This window comes from Pseudorca crassidens, chromosome 10, assembly GCF_039906515.1.
Source record: "Pseudorca crassidens isolate mPseCra1 chromosome 10, mPseCra1.hap1, whole genome shotgun sequence".
NCBI lineage: Eukaryota > Metazoa > Chordata > Mammalia > Artiodactyla > Delphinidae > Pseudorca > Pseudorca crassidens.
This window is the reverse complement of record NC_090305.1, coordinates 99,515,859-99,537,542: the sequence shown is the minus strand read 5'-3', so window position 1 is coordinate 99,537,542 and position 21,684 is coordinate 99,515,859. Positions and strand designations below refer to the sequence as shown.

The 21,684-nt window shown below is 37.8% G+C and overlaps 1 protein-coding gene across 4 annotated transcripts in view; it reads left to right on the top strand.

The window, feature by feature from the left end:
• Positions 1–21,684, top strand: part of RAD18 (RAD18 E3 ubiquitin protein ligase) — a 114,891-nt gene that overhangs the window by 33,554 nt on the left and 59,653 nt on the right. For all 4 annotated transcript variants that reach the window (XM_067755297.1, XM_067755294.1, XM_067755296.1 and 1 more), the window contains 3 exons: positions 8,345–8,682; positions 12,606–12,705; positions 16,515–16,699. In XM_067755297.1, the coding sequence (XP_067611398.1) occupies positions 8,345–8,682; positions 12,606–12,705; positions 16,515–16,699 (623 nt within the window). The remainder of the gene's footprint in view (positions 1–8,344; positions 8,683–12,605; positions 12,706–16,514; positions 16,700–21,684) is intronic.

Genomic DNA, 21,684 nt, shown 5'->3' with positions numbered 1-21,684 from the left:
AGTATTGGAAATAATTCCAGAGGTCTTCAGGCACGAGGCTGACACGCAGATCTTACATTTTCTTCTAACTTTTGCCCTTTATTTTCAGGAAACAAGTGTTTTGTTTTCTTTTTTCCCTTGACTCTTTTTTTTTTTTTTTTTTGCGGTACGCGGGCCTCTCACTGCTGTGGCCTCTCCCGCCACAGAGCAACAGGCTCCGGACGCGCAGGCCCAGCGGCCACGGCCCACGGGTGCAGCCGCTCCGCGGCATGTGGGATCCTCCCGGACCGGGGCACGAACCCGCGTCCCCTGCATCGGCAGGCGGACTCTCAACCACTGTGCCACCAGGGAAGCCCCCCTTGACTCATTTTTATTTAAAATAATGTTCTTAAGAAACTGTTGTGTTGGACAAAATTTATTTAGAATATTGTTGTCCAAGTGGAACATCATTCTTTTTTTATTTTAAATGAATTTATTTATTTATTTTTGGCTGCGTTGGGTCTTCGTTGCTGTGTGCGGGCTTTCTCTACTTGCAGTGAGCAGGGGCTACTCTTCGTACGGTGCGCGGGCTTCTTACCATGGTGGCTTCTCTTGTTGCAGAGCATGGGCTCTAGGCGTGCAGTGCGGGCTCTAGAGCACAGTCTCGGTAGTTGTGGCGCATGGGCTTAGTTGCTCTGTGGCATCTTCCCGGACCAGGGCTCAAACCCATGTCCCTGCTTTGGCAGGCGGATTCTTGACCACTGCGCCACCAAGGAAGTCCCTGGAATATCATTCTTGACCTAAGCAAGAAAATGTTGTTTCTGTATTTTTGCATAGCAGCCAGTCTACATGTATATTATATGTTTTTACAAATTGAGAGTACAGAGCGTTATTTATTGCTTTGCATGTATATTATATTTTTTTAGAAATTGAGAGTATAGAGCATTATTTATTGCTTTGGTTTATCCACCATCAAGGTATGAATTTTTCTCCAGGTACTTTTTCCAAGTTTAAAAATTTAAACAGGGACATCCCTGGTGGCACAGTGGTTAAGAATCCGCCTGCCACTGCAGGGGACATGGGTTCGAGCCCTGGTCCAGGAAGATCCCACATGCCGCAGGCAGCTCAGTCTGTGTGCCACAACTACTGAGCCTGTGCTCTAGAGCCCGCGAGCCACAACTGCTGAGCCCACGTGCCACAACTACTGAAGCCCGTGTGCCTGGAGTCCGTGTTCCACAACAGGAGGAGCCACTGAAATGAGAAGCCCGTGCACCACAACGAAGAGTAGCCCCCTCTCGCCGCAACTAGAGAAAGCTTGCGTGCAGCAATGAAGACCGAATGCAGCCAATAAATGAATGAATGAATAAATAAATAAATAAATTTAAACAGATGATAATGGATAATTCCCTTAGCATCTCACAAGAGTATGTAGAGTATAATTTCACCTTTCCTTATGGTATAGTTTAAAGCATACTGGGTTTGGGTTCAGGCAGAATTAGGTTGCAGTCTTGACCCTACTAGTTTTGATATGAGTGTGATGAAGATATTAATCCTTTTTGGCTTCTATTCCACATCTGAACAATGGGAATAATATTGTTGACACTTTGAGGAATTGTAAGGATTAGAAATGAAGAGATATATTAAAAGATATATAGCATAGTACTGTATCTGGAACAAAGGAACCTAAGAAAAGATTCCTATCATTACTATCTATATATTTTATCTATTTATATTGTGGTGCCCTGTTATACATATGTGCGTGCCCTAAGGAGCTAATGAGACCTTGTGCTTTGGTGGGCCTCTGCCTGTTTGACCAAATGGTCCTAGACTGCCGTTTGCATGTTCCAGATTAGAAGAGATACTTTCAGGGACATTTACTAGTTGCCAAAGTCCATGGACTTGATTGCATGGATTTTATGACTGCCCATGTCTACCCAGAGGCCTGTTTTCTCTTTTGATTCTTAGCCACATTCTGAAGAGGTAAAGTTATTGTATAGTTAACAAATGGGGAAGATTTTCCTGTATTTTATTGTCACAGTTATTCTGAAAGTCCATAATTCATCCAATTTGAATGTCTGTGAGGAATGCTGTTAGGCGTTATAATGCCAACTCACTTTAATATACAGGAGTGATGGAAAGTGAAGGAAAAATTAGCAATTCAGACTGAGTATCAATTTTGGAATTAATATTTTCACACAGCTCATTTTTAAGGTATGTGAATTGCCGTAAACAGTCTCATGGTTTTAAATACCAGTTGTACGTTCATGGCTTCCAGATTTATATATCAGCTAGATCTCTCTCCAGGACATCATCGTCACATATCCAACTGCTTATCTCACACCTCTGCTTGGACCCCTTAAAACCAGAACTAAACTGATTCCCTCTGCTGCCCCCCAGGCCCCACTCCCAATCTGCTGCTCCCACAGTCTCGCTCATCTCAGTAAATGGCAGCTCCCGCCTCTCTCCCTCAAGGCCAAAAAACCTTGGGGTCATCCTTGACCCCACTCTTTCACACTTAGTCTGTCATTCCATCAGTAAGTCCCATTGGTTCTATCTCTGCTCTCCTTCCAGAATCTGACAACTTTCCCTCACTATGCCAATCCTGTTCAAGCCAGCATCAGCCCAGATACGGTGATTACTTCTTAGTGGCCTTACCTCTGCTTTTGTCCCCTTACAGTCCTTCTGAGGGCAGCAAGCAAACCGATCCTTGAAAATAAAAAGTAGGTCATACTGCATGTCGCTCAGATGTGGTTTCCTATCTCATTTGGAGCAGAACCCCAAGTCGTCTCAATGGCAGTCCTCTGGGCCCTTCAGAGTAGGCTCCCTGACTTCCTTGCCTGCTTCTCTCCCCCAGGTCAATTAGCTCCAGTCACACTGGCCTTCTCCCTGTTTCTCAAGCATGTTAATCACACTCTGACCTTAGAGACTCTGCTTACTGTTATTTCTAAGTGAAAGTGTTTCCCTAGATGTCCACACAGTTTAATCCTCTACTTTCTTGGGCTGTGTTTTTCATAGGCATCTTCTCAGTGAAGTCTTCTGTGACCATCCTGTAAAGAGTATCAAGCTTATCCTCTCCGAATTCATGGCTTCATCGGCTTCCTTTTTTTCATAGTAATTTTCACATATGTTATGGGTGTCTATTCTCTCTTCCCTTACTATAGTGTAAACTTCATGAGGACAGAAACTATTTTGTTCTCTATTATATTTCCACTGCTGAGATTAGCAGGCACCTGAAGAAGTTAATGAATTTTAATTTTAGCATGGGGCATAATTTTATTATTGCAGTGGTGCAGCTGTCTGCCACGTTCTTTATTGGCATGTGTTGAAGTAAGAGATCAAATTGGAAGACTAAAATTCGTCTCAATTGTGAATAAAAGCAAAAAGGAGTTATCTCTAGGGTAGACACTTAGCTGAAAAGGTATACGTGTGTAGCAGCATGGAAGTGATTTATCAGTGATAGTTTTATCAATTAGTTGGAGAGTGTGTCTTTTACTTTGTCATAACGAGATGAAAGCTTTTCTCAGAACCTTCTTTGCACCAAATCCACATCCTAGAAGAAAAAGAGACTTAATGATTGTGGTTCTCTACTTTTACTTTATTTCTCTTTCCTCGCAAAGATGAAGATCTTGAATTTTTTTTTAACCTTTCTCCCACTGTAGCTTTTATTTATTCACTTTCAGACTTTTTATTGTGGAAAAGTTCAAATATATATAAAAATAGAGAACATGGTGTAATGACCCTCAGGTACACATCACCTTCCTTAAACATTTATCAGCTTATGGACGTTTTTGATCTTCTACACATCTACGCACCCTCTCTCAACCCTGATTATTCATTTAAAAATATTTAATAGTAATGTTGAAAATAGTAGATATGCCTATTAGTCTAAGGACATATTTAAAACGATCAAAGCATTCAGATTATGACTGGCAATTATATATGATATAAAGCAGGATATCTTGTTGTAAATAGAGTTTTTGTGGATTTTTGTAAAACTGTAAAGCAGAATAAGATATTTACTGCTTTTTTCTTTTTGTATTATTTCCTGCCCAGTGAAGTAACTAACCCCGAGGTGATATGAGTGTTAATAGAGTAGTTTTATTGACTTCAGGCCAACAGAGAAAGGGAAATTCAGTAAAAAAAATATGTTGTTGTGGTAAGCATTTCGTCTTTTTCTGAATCTTTTGAATTCAAATGATAGTATATGGATTATTTTTTCCCTGTTTCCATATTGATAGACATTTGGGCTGTTTCTGGTTTTTGTCTATTATGAATACTACTGCTGTGAACATTCTGGTACATATCTTTTGGCATGTATTTCTTTTGGCATATATCTAGAAGTGTAGTTGCTCGGTCAGAGACTAGGCATTCATTTATTTGCTGGTATCTTTAAAGCTAGTTTCCAAATGGTTAAAACAATTACATTTCTACCGTGAAGTATGAGAGTTCCAGTTGCTCCATAGCCTCACCAACAGTTGCTATTCCTGGTCTTTCTAGTTGTAGCCTTTCTCAGTGTATCAGTGAGATTTTAAAAAATTATTGTTACTGTTTTTATTTTTACTATTTCTTGATTTTTAAAAACTGTGGTAAAATTTACATATAATGAAATACATACAGTAAGTTTGAATTTTGATCATTGAATTTTGATAATCATACATCTGTGTCATTACCATCATAGTCAAGATATGGAACATTTCCATACCATGACTTCTTTATTCTGCTTCTAGTCAGTCCCACCCCCATAGATAGAAACCCCCCATGGGTTTCTATCATCATAGATTGTTCTTAAACTTCATGTAAGTGGAATCATATAGTATACGTTTATTCTTTTCTTTTGCTTCACATAATATTTCTGTTATTTGCCTATGTTATTGCTTGTGTCGGTATTTTCTTTTTTACTGCTGAATAGTATCCATTGTATGAATACGCACAATGTGCTTATCTATACCTCTATTGATGAATTTGAATTGTTTCCAGTTTATGGCTAGTATTGTAAAAGCTCCTGTGAACATTTGTGTGCAGGCTTTGTGTAGGCATCTATTTTCATTCTTTGGGTATATATCCAGGAATGGAATTGCAGGCTTATAGGGCAGATGTATATTGAACTTTATAAGGAATTGGCAAACAGTTTTCCAGTTGGATTGGACCACAGTGAATTTCAGTTGCTCCACATCCTGGTTAATATTTGGTACTGTTAGTCCTTTTATTTGTAAGCATTCTATTGGGTGTGAAATGGTAACTCATGGTGGTTTAATTTACATTTCCTGATGACTAGTGTACCTTTTCATGTGCTTATTGACTCTTCTTTTTATCTTTGGTGAAGTGTCCTGGTTTCTTAGCCAATTTTAAAAAATTGCGTTGTTTGTCTTTTTCTTATTGATTAGTGGTTCTTTATGTATTTTGGTCAAATATATTTTCCTTCCTGTCTGTAGCTTGCCTTTTCATTTTCTAAGGGTGTCGTTTGATGAACAGACATTTTAATTTTGAAGTCCAGTCTATTGTCTCTCTCTTTTTCTTTCTTTCTCTCTCTCTCTTTCTGTGTCTCTTTCTCTTTTTTATAAAATGATTATAACTTTTTTTTAATTCTGCCTAAGAAATCTTTGCCTACCTCAGGTCATAAAGGTTTTTTCATATGTTTTCTTAGAATTGTGGTTTTAGCTTTTATAGGTAGGCCTATGAACCTATTCAAGTTAATTTTTAGGTATGATGGAGGTAAGTGTCAGGATTCATTTTTTTCTCAGCAGATATTCATTTGCTCCAGCCCCATTTGTTAAAAAGACTCACTGTATTACCACATCAGTTTTCTTTTGGTTAGTGTTTGTATGGTACATCTTTTCCCACCGTTTTTCCCCAATCTTCCTGGATCTTTATATTTAAAGTGTTTTCTTTTAAACAGTATATAGTTGCATATTATTTTTTAATCCAGTCTGATAAGCTTTGTGTTTTAACTGGAGTCTGTATCCATTACATTTAATCGATTACTTGCGCTCTGTTTTCTCTTTGTCCATTTGTTCTTTTTAAAAAAATTATTCCTTTCCTGTCCTTTTTTTGACTATTTTTATTATTTTATCTCAAGTTTTGGCATTATACTTCTTAGTGTTGCTCTTTTTAGTTTTTACTGAACAAATTACAAAATACATCCTTAACGTATTATAGTACTAACCATAAATTAGTACTTTTATCATGTCCTGAACAATGCAAGAATTTTATAATATTTTTGCATTATCTTAATGTCTCTTTTTTGCTATGTTAGAGTTATTTTACTTCCATGTATGTTATGAATTCCACAAGCCATTGCTAGTGCTTTTCAAAAGTCAATACTCTTGAATTTAACTACATATTTACCTCTTCTCGAGCCTTGCTGACATTTTTTTGTGCTTACATCTACGATTATTTTCCTTAAGCTGACGAACAGTTCTTGTAGTAATTCTTGTCTCTTGGTGAGGAATTCTCTTAGCATTTGTTTGCTTAAGAATGTATTTTGCTTTCACTTTGGAAGAATATTTTCAATGGGAATAGAATTCATCTGTGTTTTTTTTTCTGTACTTTTTGAAAACTAAATTTTAAAATAAATTTATTTATTTATTTTTGGCTGCATTGGGTCTTTGTTGCTGCACGCGGACTTTCTCTAGTTATGGCGAGTGGGGGCTACTCTTTGTTGTGGTGCGCGGGCTTCTCATTGCAGTGGCTTCTCTTGTTGAGGAGCACAGGCTCTAGGCGCACAGGCTTCAGTAGCTGTGGCATGTGGGGTCAGTAGTTGTGGCTTGAGGGCTCTAGAGCGCAGGCTCAGTAGTTGTGGCGCACGGGCTTAGTTGCTCCGCGGCATGTAAGACCTACCCCGACCAGAGTTCGAACCCGTGTCCCCTGCATTGGCAGGCAGATTCTTAACCACTGTGCCACCAGGGAAGCCCTCCTGTACTTTTAAGATGTCATTCTGTTATCTTCTTGCTTCCATAGATTTTGTTGACAAGTCAATGATATTTCTTACTGTTATTTCCTTAGAGCCATGGTTCTTAACTGAGACTGATTTTGCTTTCTCTTTACCTCTTCCCCCAGGGAACATTTGGTGATACCTGTTTATGTTTTGGTTGTCCCAACCTGGGGCAGGGGTGTTATGCTATTGATATTCCTACAAGGCACAGAACAGTCTCTTACAGCAAAAAATTATTTGACTCACAGTGTCAATAGTGCCAAGGTTGGGGAACTGTGCCTTAGGGGTAGTTTACAAGGTTGTTTGGTTGTTTACAAGATTTCTCTGGTTGTTTACAAGATTTTCTCTTTATTCTTTCATTTTTCAGCAGTTTGATTATCATGTGCCTAGGTTTCATTTTCTTTGTTTTATCCTTTTTTGGGATGGGTTTTAATTCCCTCTTACAGCATAGAATTTTTAAAATTCATTTGTCTATTATTTTCTTCTTTTTTCTTTATTCATCATGTCTCAATCATAGTTCTTTTGAAGTTCTTCTAATGCCACTCGGATCACCTGGATCTGCTTCTAATGACTATTTTATCTCTTGATTAGTAGCTAATTTCTCTGCATGTCTAGTAATTTTTAAATGTTTGTTGAATGTGGATGTAATGTTATAGAGGCTGTGAATTACCTTCCTTTGAAAAATGTTGAATTTTGTTCTGACATGCAGTTAAATTACTAGCTCTTCACTTTCATTCTGTCAAGGTTTGGATTAGTTTTTTGTTAGATTTGGTCTATTTCACTTTTGTTTCTATTTCTAGAGTGTGGTCCTTCCCTGGCCTTTGTAGGGTTTCAGCTGAACGTCTAGGGTCTTTACCAAAATCTCTCAGCTTTGGCTGGGCTCAAACTCTAACAGCTTTCCAGCATTGACCTTTAGAATCTCAGCTTCCTGGCATCTGCTTCCTGCCGGGCCTCCTCGTCTTATGGCTTCGTCTTATGCTTCTCCAGCCCTGGAGATGATCAGGAATTGATGAGCATTTCTCAGCAGACTTTTAGGGTATTCTGTGGCTCCTCCCTGCCCAGCACCCTGTCCCTCCAGTCCTAGTGATCTTTGCCCAGAGCTCTAATCTCTGTTCCTTCCACCGTGTTGACTATAGTCCATGCTTACAGACATTTTTATATGTTCTGTTTAGATTTAAAATTATTTATGGCTGGAGAGTAAGTCTCATATGAGCTATTCTTTGTGACCAGAATCTGAAGTCCTCCCATTATCTTTTATAGACAGATGAACTGCTTTTAAAATCAGATTTATTGCTTTGTAGTTTAGTCTAGAAGAAACACTGGTTTTGTTGTCATTGTAGAGTAAGTTCTGTATTTCGTAGAAACAAGTGTTGAGAGCACAGCTTATGTCAGTTAGGTTATTATGTATACAGAAGTTGAGGTCTTAATTAACTGTTATGTTTTCTTTGCTTCAAGGAATCATCTGTTGCAGTTTGCCTTAGAGTCACCACGCATCTCTTCTGCTTCCTCCTCTTCAAAGAACCTTGCTGCCAAAGTGCACACTTCTGTAGCCTTCAGACGTTCATTAAAGCAAGAAAGCAGTCTAATGGAGAACTTCTTGATTAGAGAAGCTGGTGGTTCTGTGTCAGAGTTGCTGATAAAAGAGAATGAAAGCAAATTCAGCCCTCAAAAAGAGCTGAGCTCTTCTGCAAAGACCAGAGGGACACCTTCCATAGAAAAGTCAGCTCCGGGTTTCTCAGAGGCTAGTGTTCCTGAGACACCCTCTACATCGGCCTTGAAAGAAGTTACTAAAGGTAGGAAATTATTTTCACATGTTTGTTTTCTTACTTAAGAGAAATCTTCTCATCCCACATGACATAATATATAAGCAGCATTTTTGAGGGGGAAGGAATGGGAAAGGGCAGACCCACTTTCATCTTGTAACAGCCTCAGAGATGGATGTAGGCAGTGCTTCCAGATGTGTTCTCTTTCTGCCTCATAGAATAGGAATTCAGGCTGATGGCTGGAAAAGTGAAGCTGTTTTAATTAGTTCTTACTTCACGTATGACGTACCTTTCTGCTTTTCAGCTTTTCATTCCCCCCTCATCCTTTATATCAGTTCCAGTTTAACCTTAAAGAGCTCATTTTATCTTAAGATATCAGCACTTGAACACTTCCAAGCTGTTCTGAGTGGCATTTATAGCCTTAGACAGTTTGACCACTCCCTTAGCTGTTTGACCTTATTTCTCACGTCTCCCTCTCAAAATCCTTCTGCCATAGCCAAGCTGATCTCCCCACTATTCCTAGAAAACACTCGGGCATCGGAAAAGTGCAACGTGCAGGCCAGATTTGGCTTGTCACCCGTTTTTGTAAACAAGGCTTCACTGGAACACAGCCATGTCCATTTGTTTACCTGTTGTCTGTGGCTGCTTTCATGCTACCTGCCATGGTTCATTGGCTGTGACAGAGACCATCTGGCCCCCAAAGCCTAAAATCTTTACTACCTGCCCCTTTGCTAAAAATGTCTGCCAACCCTGTTCCACCTTTCCAGACTCTATCCAGGTCTAACCATTCTTTGGTTATGTTACATAGTATTGATTTCTCACATTACTAAAGTACTACAGCACTTGTTTTCTGGACTGTTTTGTGTATAGTTGGCTTAACTTTTTGATGACTAGGTCAGCTTGTTTATTCTCTTGTTTCCATGTCTTCTTGCCAGTGGAGTTCAGAGCACCCTTTAGGTAGAAACTCTGTCTTAGATATTTTTGGTACGCCCATACCACACACAGTGCAGGGCTGTTAGTGGTTACTAAACTTAGGTTGAAATTAGTTTATTTGTACTCAAGTGTTTAAATTTCATATGGCTATGTGAATTTTTTACTTACATTTCCTAGGATATCTTATCTTTTTCAATTTTTTTTTATTAATTGCCACTTCTTATTATATGTTTTTAAGTGATAACATTTTCCCTGTAGCAGAACCTTTTTTCCAAGCGAAATCTTGCAGTGAACCATAGCATACAAAGTGGATAAAATTGGCCTTGCCCCATTAGAGTGGATTTGGAGGGTCTGGGGATTGTGCTCTCCACGTGAGCTCCCCCTGCATCCCTGCCTGTTAGCCATGGTGGCCTCTAGGCCCTGAGATACCTCCACAGGTCCCTTAACTCCATCAAACAGTTTCAGAATGATTGTGTTCCACTTTTTAACGCTACACTTGTATAGGCATACCTCAAAGAAATTGCGGGTTTGGTTCCAAACCACTGCAGTAAAGCAAATATCACAATAAAGTGAGTCATGAATTTTTTTGTTTCCCAGTGCATATAAAAGTTATATTTACACTATACTGTAGTCTGTTAAGTGTGCCATAGCATTATGTCTACAAAAACAATATACACACCTTGATTAAAAAATGGTTTATTGGGGCTTCCCTGATGGCGCAGTGGTTGGGAGTCCGCCTGCTGATGCAGGGGATGCGGGTTCGTGCCCCGGTCCGGGAAGATCCTACATGCCGCGGAGCGGCTGGACCCGTGGGCCATGGCTGCTGGGCCTGCGCATCCGGAGCCTGTGCTCCGCAACAGGAGAGGCCACAACAGTGAGAGGCCTGCGTACCGCAAAAAAAAAAAAAAAAGTTTATTGCTTAAAAATGCTGACAGTCTCAATTAATCGTCAACAAAGGAAACAGGAATATAAAATGGAGAAAAGACAGTGTCTTCAGCAAGTGGTGTTGGGAAAGCTAGACAGCCGCATGTAAGTCAATGAAGTTAGAACACACCCTCACACCATACACAAAAATAAATTCAAAATGGCTTAAAGATTTAAATATAAGACATGACACCATGAAACTTTTAGAAGAGAACACAGGCAAAACATTCTCTGACATAAATCATACCAGTGTTTTCTTAGGTTAGTCTCCCAAGGCAATAGAAATAAAAGCAAAAATAGGGGAATTTCCTGGCAGTCCAATTGTTAGGACACAGAGCTTCCATTGCTGAGGGCCTGGGTTCAATCCCTGGTCGGGGAGCTAAGATCCCACAGGCTGCCTGGTGCGGCCCAAAATAAAATAAAATGAAAGCAAAAATAAACAAATGGGGCCTAATCAAACCTAAAAGCTTTTGTACAGCAAAGGAAACCATAAACAAAGCAAAAAGACAACCTATGGAATGGGAGAAAATTTTTGCAAATGATATGACTGACAAGGGCTTAATTTCAAAGTATACGAACAGCTCATGCAGCTCAATAATGAAAAAACAAAACCCAATCAAAAAATGGACAGAAGACCTAAACAGACATTTCTCCAAAGAAGACATACAGATGGCCAACAGGCACATGAAAAGATGCTCAACATTGCTAATTAGTAGTGAAATGCAAATCAAAACTACAGTGAGGTACCACCTCACACTGGTCAGATGGCCATCAAAAAGGCTACAAATAACAAATGCTGGAGAGGGTGTGGAGAAGAGGGAACACTGCTACATTGTTGGTAGAAATGTAAATCGCAGTGCAGCCACTAAGGAAAACAGTATGGAGGTTCCTTTAATAACTCAAAATAGGGTTACCATATGATCCAACAATCCCACTCCTGGGCATATATCCAGACAAAACTATAATTCGAAAAGATACATGCACCCCTATGTTCATAGCAGCACTATTTACAATAGCCAAGACATTGAAACAGCCTAAATGTTCATTGATAGATGAATGGATAAAGAAGATGTGGTGCATATATACAATGGAATATTACTCCGCAATAAAAAAGAATGAAAGAATACCATTTGCAGCAACAGGTGTAGACCTAGAGATTATCATACTAAGCAAAGCAAGTCAGAAAGAGAAAGACAAATACCATATGATATCACTTATATATGAAATCTAAAATACGACACGAACATATCTACGAAACAGAAACTGACTCACAGACTTAGAAAATAAACTTATGTTTACCAAGGGGGAAGGGAGTGGGAGGGGGATAAATTAGGAGTGTGGGATTAGCAGATACAAGCTGCTGTATATAAAATAGGTAAACGACAAGGTCCTACTATATAGCACGGGGAACTATATTCAATATCCTGTAATAAACCATAATGAAGAATATGAAAAAGAATAGATATATGTATTTATATATATGTATAAGTGAATCACTTTGTTGTACACAAGAAACTAACACAACATTGTGAATCAACTCTACTTCAGTTAAAAAAAAAATGCTGGGACTTCCCTGGTGGTCCAGTGGTTAGGACTCTGTGCTCTCACTGCCGAGGGTCCGGGTTCAACCCCTGGTCAGGGAACTAAGATCCCACATGCCCCTAGCTGTACATACCCTCACCTCACCTTCCTCCTGTGGCACGTATATCTTACTCAGGTGGTTAAGATTGCTTCGGTGCTAAAGATGAATGGGTCCTAAGACGGGAAAACTTAATATTAGTTTTATAGCTTCGTCACGCCTTGTTAGAAAAGAGTTAACTAAAGCATTTTCTAAAAAACAGATTTCCAAACTTCTTCGCAATCTCTTCCTCTAGGCCCAGGATTCTAATTATGTGACTTTCCACAATGTAGCCCTTACCCAGTAAGCAGTCTATTCTACTCCTGCTGCCCTGAGGTGTCCTTTTTCTCTTCTGCTTTTCCAAGTGTATGTTAAGGTTGGATTCCTTTTTTTAATCTTAGTTGCTGAAAGGTGCTGGGTTATATTATTTTTGCTCTTTCCACAAATAATAAAATCTTTCTCTTTTTGAAAAATACAGTGGATTGTCCTGTTTGTGGAGTTCATATTCCAGAAAATCACATTAACAAGCACTTAGACAGCTGTTTATCACGTGAAGAGAAGAAAGAAAGCCTCAGAAGGTAAGAAAGTTAAGCATAACCGTTGAGCTACTTTAGCTTGTTGCCTCCTGTGGTTTATAAAATTTGAGCCAACTCCACTGGCTCTCCTTGTCCATTCTCTCTCCTTGTTCTTTCCTCAACTCCCACCTTGCCAGATGTAATTAACTTTATTATATGCTAATAAAATTTGACTTAACAAGAAACTAGTGATTTAGAATTCAGTTGTTTTTAAACTTGTTTTCTTCTCTTAGAATTTTAGAACTACCATAAAGCCCTTGGCCCAAGAAAGCAAGGTTAGACTCTGAATATAGAACACATCAAATCTGTTTCTGGTTCTTAGGAAGCTCAGAAGTTTAAATTTGTAAAATCTAGCTTTTTCAAAAATTCTGAATAGTTAATTACTATATACATATGACATACTATATACACATGACAGTAAAAGGTACAAAAGGCACCTGAAAGTAACACAACATTGTAAATCAACTGTACTCCAGTAAAAATTAAAAAGAAAAAAGGTACAAAATGGTATGTTTTTTTGCCTTTTTTTGTTTTTTTAGAAAATATGGAATCACTTATTCATTCAACAAATACTTATTAAGCACATAACCATGTGCCAGGCATTCTACAAAGCACTGGTGAATCAATGGTGAATGAAAGTCAAATTATCTGCTCTTAACACCCTTTTGTTCTGGAAGGATGCAACCAGTAGGCTTGCATTTTGAAGGCAGTGGTTTTCTCTGTTACTGCATGGAAAGAAGTTAACTTCTTTCCCCGAGCAGGACCTTTTCTTCAAGCGAAAACGCACAGTGAACCATAACATATAAAACAGAGAAAATTGGCCCTGTTCCATTAAAGTGGAGGTGGAGGGCTTGGGGACTGTGCTCCTCTCTCTGACCTCCCTCTGCGTCCCTGCCTCGTATCCACAGTGGCCTTCAGGCCCCAAGATCCCTCCACAGGTCCCTGCGACAGATGCCTGTGCGGTCCTGCGTGCCCAGTACTCACTCCTAGTGGGTACGTTTGTTGACGAGAATAAAATTTAGATTTTTAGGTTGCCTAGTTAGTCAAGATTTGGAATAAAGCTGGATCATCACGAGGATTATTTCTCATAAGTCGTGAGAATCTAATGACCTGCCTTTCTCCTTAGAAATGTTTTTTCCTGAAGAGTGAGTTGGGAATATGGAAGCTGGGCATTTTCTCCTTGAAGAGTAAGGAATCAGCACTGATAATCTTGCTTGGACTGCTCTTTCTCTAGATGCATCCATTGTATTTCTTCTAACACACTTAGCTCTGTCAGTTTATCCAAAGACGTACTCCTCTGTGTGTAATTAAGTTCAAATTCCAGTAGTGGTTCCAAACAGGCTCTGTGGAGTACTATAATCCTGCCGATTACTCTGTAGCGCAATTTAGAAGCACTGCATTCACTCCCTCTTTCTCTCTCTCTTAGGGAAAGAGTCACTGTGTAAGTTAGTGTATTGAAGGCTCTGAGAATTCCTTCGTCAAACATAATTGTTGGATTTTGTTTAATCCAGTAATTCCTAAATTTATTTGACCTTAAAACCTTTTTGTCCTTATAACTCATCTTGCAAAGCTAGTGTTTGTGAAGATAAACTTAGGGAGACATTGAACCACCTTTCTCTTTAGTTACATCCTCGTCCTGGGGTCTGGTCACATAAAAGAATCTCTGACATTTAAAAAATGTTCTCCACAGCACCCCAACAGGCCACTTCTTTAATTTGGATACAGCCCTTCACCCATTCCGTGTAGATTCATATCAGAGTTGATTCAAAGGATACTCCTCCTTTTGAGGTCCTCAGATTCTTAGGACCCTTAAATGCATTACTGTTTCACCAAATCATGGAAGAAAGGTAAAGTAGCATTTTCATGTTTTGGGAAACATTTATCAGGCTTCGTATTTTAAAATTCATGACAGAAATGGTTGATTTCTGCTGGTGCTTTTCATTGTAAATGCCAGTGAACAGTAGAGTTTTCCATTAGAAATTCACAGTCGTAAGTTTTATCATCTATCCTAATAAAATTAAAAAAATGTTTTAGGTACAGACTTACTGAATTCCCTCACCAGTGTTCTTGTATAAACTCCTACAAAAGGTTTTTCAGCTCTTGCTACCTTCTGTGATTTTATTTAGCCATAATCTTATCAGTGTTGTAGAGTCCAATAGGCTGTCTGTCATTATAAGAAGAGTAATTTTCGGAAAAATGTAATCTGTTGAGGGTTTACAGGTCTTTCTGCAGTTATATAGTTATTTCTGGCTTTTAGACCATATTGATAGAGCATAAAAGAAATAACCTAGCCAGGGAATGGTACTGTTGGGTAATAGAGAAATGTTTGGTTGTTTTCAGTCTGTATTCAACTGTATTCTCTCCCTCTCAGTGTGGCCTCTGGACCATTTGCATTAGATTTCCACGTGAAACCTTGTTAATAGAGATTTTCGGTTTCCACTTAAAGAGCTGAGTCAGAATTGGTGGGTGGTGTGGCCATGCGACTGAGAACTGCATTTTAAATAAGCTCTCCAGGTGGTTCTGAGATGCACTCAAGTTTGAGCAGCATGGCCTTGTGCCAGCTAGTTATATGCAAGTCTTTTGTAAAATCTTGTTTTTCTGGATAAGCCTATTACTTTCAAGTTCCTATTAATTCTTACCTGAAGTTTTGATATTTCATCTAAAAATGATTGCAGTTGTAGTGACTACCTTGAATACATGTTTACTAAGCACCTTATTGCTATAGTGTTGAGCCAGGTGATGTACTTAGAGAACCAGGTATAATCAGATTAAATAGATTAAAATTCACTCTGGGTTCCTGTTTAAATAATCGTCTCAAGTCATTGATACCCTTAGGTAGCTTGACTTCTACATATTCTATTTAAAGAAATAACGTTTCTTAATTGGTGTTTAGAGGGAGTATAAGAAAGTCATTCGATAGAGCTTTGTCGTATTTAAAATTGTAGCTTAGTGCTTATCATTGTATTCGTTATGTAAATACAGTGAAGAGCCAGGTGGGGATTTTGCCAGTACACTTCTTAATGCCTTATATATTTGTTAATATAATTAATTGAAGTTGGAGAAAAAAAAAACAGTGCTGTGTTTCTTGCTGTTGTTTTCAGTTGTGTTCTTTTGAAGATGATCCCATAAATACTACCTACCCATCAACTGTCTGAATTCTTTTTCCATTGGTGTAATGAGTTGGGTAAAGCTAACCATCCCAACAAGTCTTCTTTTATTTCATCTAGTGCTTTTGCAAAATGATTGCCTTGGGCCTAAGCGGGCATGTTTGGCTATGCGTCAGACATTTTTTTAAAGAAGATATATATGATGATATTCTTAAATCCATAGCCTGACCCGCGATAGCATTTGTACTCTAATCATCTGAGATAGCTGGTTTTATAGAGATTTGTGTGGAAACCATGGGCAGATTTTAGGAAAAGCATGCTTTAAAGAGGTAGTGAATAAGTTCACGTAATTATGACCCTAATTTCTCATAGCATTTAGTCCACAACCCTTCTGTATGAGTCCCAGGTCTGCATCTTTAGGCCAGGCCTCTCTCTGAGACCTAAACTAACTTTGTCTAAGTTTTGGCTGCCACCTAGACCCCTCTATCGGAATGTCCCACTGCCACTTTAGGTGCATCACTGTCAGAAAAATACTGTCAACTTTATTTGTAAATTTAATCCTTTTTCTCTTTCCTTTTTTGTCTTAATGGTTCTGCTATTCTCCCAGTCGCCTTGGTATTGAGTCAGAAGGTAAATTACTGTTTTACGTGAAAAGCATTGGATAATTCACAGTAAACCTCAGTGATCTCTTTTCTCCCTTTTCAGCTCTGTTCACAAGAGGAAGCCACTGCCTAAAACTGTATATAACTTGCTCTCAGATAGAGATTTAAAGAAAAAGCTAAAACAGCATGGATTATCTGTTCAAGGAAACAAACAACAGCTCATTAAAAGGCACCAAGAATTTGTACACATGTACAATGCCCAGTGTGATGCTTTGCATCCTAAATCAGGTAAAGTGATTAAACAATGAGTTGTGTTTATCCTCTGGATAAAGCAGTTTTGTGTGGCTTAGTGGTTGTAAAGCACAGAAAAAATTTTTAATACATTTTTGATAATAGGTAAGGTATGCAAATGTACTCCTTCTGAAGGTACCTAGAGTGTCCTGTGATAAGCCAGCCTTTCTCTCAGCCCGTCTCTCCGTCCCCCTTCCCTTCTTAGAGGCAACCACTGCTGCCAGCTTCTCATGAATATGAAGGTTGATCTAGAGACCGTGGCCTATAATCCTAGTTTTGCAACTTTATGACTGGGTGACTATGGGCAAATTACTTATTATATCTGACCTCGGTTTTCTCCCCCATAAAGTAAGAGTTATAATACTACCTACTTCATAGTGTTTTTGCGCAGAATAAATGATAAAATGCATGTAAAGTCCTAGCATAGTACCTTAGCAAGTAGTCAGCATTGAATAAATGTTACCATTAGATTATTAAGATTGTTATGCACAAAAATATATCCTTGATCATTATTGTTATAAAAATGTTAATTTTACATACATACTGCTTAATAGTTTGTTCTTTCCATTTAACCACACCCAAATTTTGGAGTTCTTTCAGTTATTAGCATATGGATGGAATTACCTAATTAAAAAAAAACTAAAGTATAATATGCAAATAGGAACTTACACAAATTGTAAATATATTGTTCAGTGAATTATCACAAAGCAAAGGGAATGTGCCTTTGTAACCACTACTCAGATCAGTACCAGCATCACAGAAGCCCCCTCCCAATCACTACTACCTTCATTCTCACAGATGACCACCTTCTTGACTTCTCAAACCATCTATTCATTTGCCTATTTTTGCCTATATTTTATCTTTATATAAATGAAATAATAAGTAGCTTATGCATTCTTCTCAGTCTGATTTCATTTTTTTTACATTATGTTTATAAGGTTTGTCCATATTTTTGTGTACAGTTGTGATTTTTAAAAATTTTTTGTTGCTGTAGCGTATTCTATTATATAAATATATTACACTGTCCATTCGGTGGCTGATGGACTTCTGGATTTTTCCTCTCTTTGGCTTTTAAGAATAATGCTGCTGTGAGTAACCTTTTGCAGGTCTCTTGGTGCTCGTAGGCACACGTGTTTGGGGGATGCGTATGCCTATCCCCCAAATTATGTTTTGGCAGATGTTCAGCTTTCGTGAGTACAGGCAGAAACTCAGTGCCAATGTATGCTCTCATCAGGAGGGTACAAGATTCCAGTTTTTCCACATCCTTAACAACATCAATATTGTCAATTTTCCGTTTTGGCCATTCTGGTGGGTCCACAGTAGTGTCTCATTATGGTTTTAATTTTTGTTTCCCTAATGGCTTGTAGTGTTCAGCATATTTTTATATTGTTATTGGCCACCTGGATATTCTCTTTGGTGAAATACCCATTTAAGTCTTATGCCCGATTTTTCTGTGCTGTGGATCTGTTGTTTCCTGATTTACTTGTGGGGGTACGTGAATTTTTCTGGATGCACATCTTGCTGGGTGTATGTATGTTTCGCCTTTAATTTCATCTTTTCCCTCTCTTAATGGCTTCATTTGAGAGGTAGAAGTTTTAAATTTTATATCCAGTTCATTGCATTTTCCCATTGGTTAGTACTTTTTTGTCTTTGCCTACCGCAAGATCATGTTTTCTTCTAAGAGCATTATTCTTTTTGCTTCTACCTTTCAATCTACAGTTTATCTGGAATTGGTTTTAGCATACGTTGCGAGGTAAGGGGCGAGATTCTTTTGTTGTTTCCATATGGATAGCTGATTGATGTCACACCATTTATTGAAAAGCCATCCTTTACGCATTGAATTGTTGGTGCAGCTTGGTTGAGAATCAGCTAACCGTATATGTGTGGGTCTGGACATTGTTTTGTTCCATTGGGTCATTTATTTATCCTTGTGCCAGTAGTGCACTGTCTTAATTAGTTTATGAGTAATTTGTAATAGATCTTGCTGTCTGGTAATGTAGTTCCTCCAGCTTTGTTGTTTATTGAGATTGTCTATTTATATGTGAATGGGTATACAAATTGTGGTACAGCCATACAGTGGAACACAGCTTAGCAATAAAAATGAACTACTGATAAGTGCAACAACATGGATAAATCTCAAAAGCATTGTGCTAAGTGAAAGAAGCCAGATACAAAAGACAACACACTGTATAATTTTAAAAGTCCATTTATTTAGCATTTTGGAAAGGGCAAAACTATAGGGACATAGAAGAGATCAGTATGTCCCAGGGCCTGAGGGTAAGGGGGAGGGAATTTACTGCAGTGGGGCAGAAGAATTTGTGGGGGTGAAGGAAATGTTCTAGATTTTGGCTGAAATGATGACTAAATGACTATTAATAGGCAACTGGGCTTGTCTCCAATTTTTGGCTATTCTGGATAAAGCTACTATAAACATGGGCTTATAGATTTTTATGTAGCCATGTGCTTTCATTTCTCTGGTATTTTCCTTTTCATTCAGTTAAAATATTTTCTAATTTTTGTTGTGATCTCTTTTACCCATGGGTTATTTGGAAGTGTTTTCAATTTCCAAATATTTGAATATTTCCCAGATATCTTTTTTTAAAATCACTTCTAATTTGATTCCATTGAAGTAGTTTTGTATGATTTCGGACCTTCTACCTTTATTGAGACTTGTTTTATAACTCAGCATTAGGTCTTCCTTGGTGAGTGTTCCTTAAGCACTTGAAAATTTGGGGGTTTTTTGTTCAGTGATCTGTAGTGTTAGTTATGTAAAGTTGCTAGGTAGTATGTTCCAGTATTCTACATCCTTACTTATGCTGTGTTTACTGATTCTATCAGTACTGAGAGGATTATTGACATCTCCAAGGGTATTTGTGGATTTTTAATTTTCCCTTTCAATGTGCTCTGTTTTCTTTACATTTTGAATCTCGGTAATGAGGTGTATGTGCATTTAGTATTGTTATGTCTTCTTGATGAATTAACCTATTCACTATTATGACATTTGTTTTAGTCTCTGGTAATATTCCATAAATAATAATCTGATTTCACTTTTTTCTTTAAACATACTGTGTCATTATATTTAAACTGTGTTTTTTGGTAAGCAGTATGTGGTTTGGATTTGCTTTTTAAACTTAATTTGGCAAGATATACCATTAAATTGTAGACTTTAAAACTTTTTCATTTAATCTATTTGGTTGGGTTTAAATCTACCATCTTGCTCTTTATTTTCTCTTTGTCCTGTCCATTCTTTGTTTTTTTTTCTTTTCTTGCTTCCTTTTAGATTATTTTTTAGTTCTCTATTCTATCTCCACTGTTGGCTTATTAGCTGTACCTCTGTTTAATTTCTTTTAGCAGTTGTTCTAGAGTTTACCACGTGCATCTTAAACTTATCACAGTCTACCTTCAGATATTATTGTACTACGTGTTTAACATAAGGACCTTACCCTTTCCATCCTTGGTTTTATTGTCATAGATTTTTCTTTTATGTGTTATAAACCTCATAATACTTTGTTACCATTTTTGCTTTAAACTGTCAATTTTCCTTTAAAGAAATTTTAAAAATTGAAAAGGAAAGTCTCTGTGTGCCTACACATTCACCATTTATAGTATTCCGTATTTCTTTGCTTAGATCCAGGTTTCCATCTGATGTCATTTTCTTTTGGTCTGAAAATCTTCATTTAATGTTTCTTGTAGTGCACATGTGTTGAGACAAGTTCTTTCTACTTTTATTTGTCTGAAAAAGTCTTAACTTTGCATTCTTTAAAAAAAAACCTTCATTTGGAAATAATCTTGAACTTATGGGAAGGTTGAAACAGTATCATAAAGAACACATATGTACGCTTTACACAGATTCACCTGTTAACATTTTCCCCCATTTGGTTTATGAATTACTGTTTCTCTCTCTTTATTAATGTATATGTGTTTGTGTGTGTGTACATCTTTATATACACATATATTTTTCTTAAACTATCTGAGAATAAGGCGTATAATCTTGTCTCCTGAATACTTTATTGTGTATTTCCTAAGAAAAGAGATATTCTCTTTTATTGCTGCAGTACAGTTACCAACTTTAGTAAATTCATCTTTGTTAAATAATTCTTTAATCTATCATCTCTATTCCAGTTTCAGCAGTTGACCCCGTAATGGCCTTTATGGATTTTTTTCCCCCCTCCATTACATGATCCAGTTTTGGATCACATTATTAAATTTAGTTGTAATATCCTCTCAGTCTCTTTCAGTCTGGAACAATTCCTCAGCCTTCCTTTGTCTTCTATGACATTGACATTGGCATTTTGAAAGAATACAGTCTTTGTTGTTGTTGGGTTTTTTCCCCAAATAGAATATTCCTCATTTTGGCTTTGTCCTATGTTTCCTTATAATTATGTTCAGGTTGTGCATTCGTGGCCAGAATACTATATAAGTGATGTTTTGTCCTTCTCAGAATATCACCTCTAGAGGTATTTGACATCTTTGTGCCCTTCATTTGTGATGGCAGGTTTGATCACCTTGTCGATTTCTTCACTGTGTAGTTTCCTCATTACTCCTAGTAAGCAATCTGTAGAGAGACACTTTCATACCATCTAAATATTCTATACCTCATTAAAATCTCACGCCTGTATTTAGCATTCTTTGGTAATTATTACCTGAACTAGTTTTTTCTGTGTAGTTGCACATGTTGATTTTCTAATTTTAGCCTTCCTTCCACATTTGCCAGTTGACACCTGCCATGGTTCTGAAAACAGGAGCCTTCCTTTCTTGTATTTAATTTGTCTATTATCAATATGGATTCACAGATTTATAGCTTATTTCCATCCTTAATTATTTTGGTGTTTATGTTTCTAGATTTGGCCAGTGGGAGCTTCTCCATGCTGATCCTTGGTCCTCATGCCATAGTTTCATTATTATCATTATTATTTTTTACCATTTCCTTATTTCTAGCATAACAAGGTAGTGATTCCCTGTCCCAGCCCTGGAATCAGCCA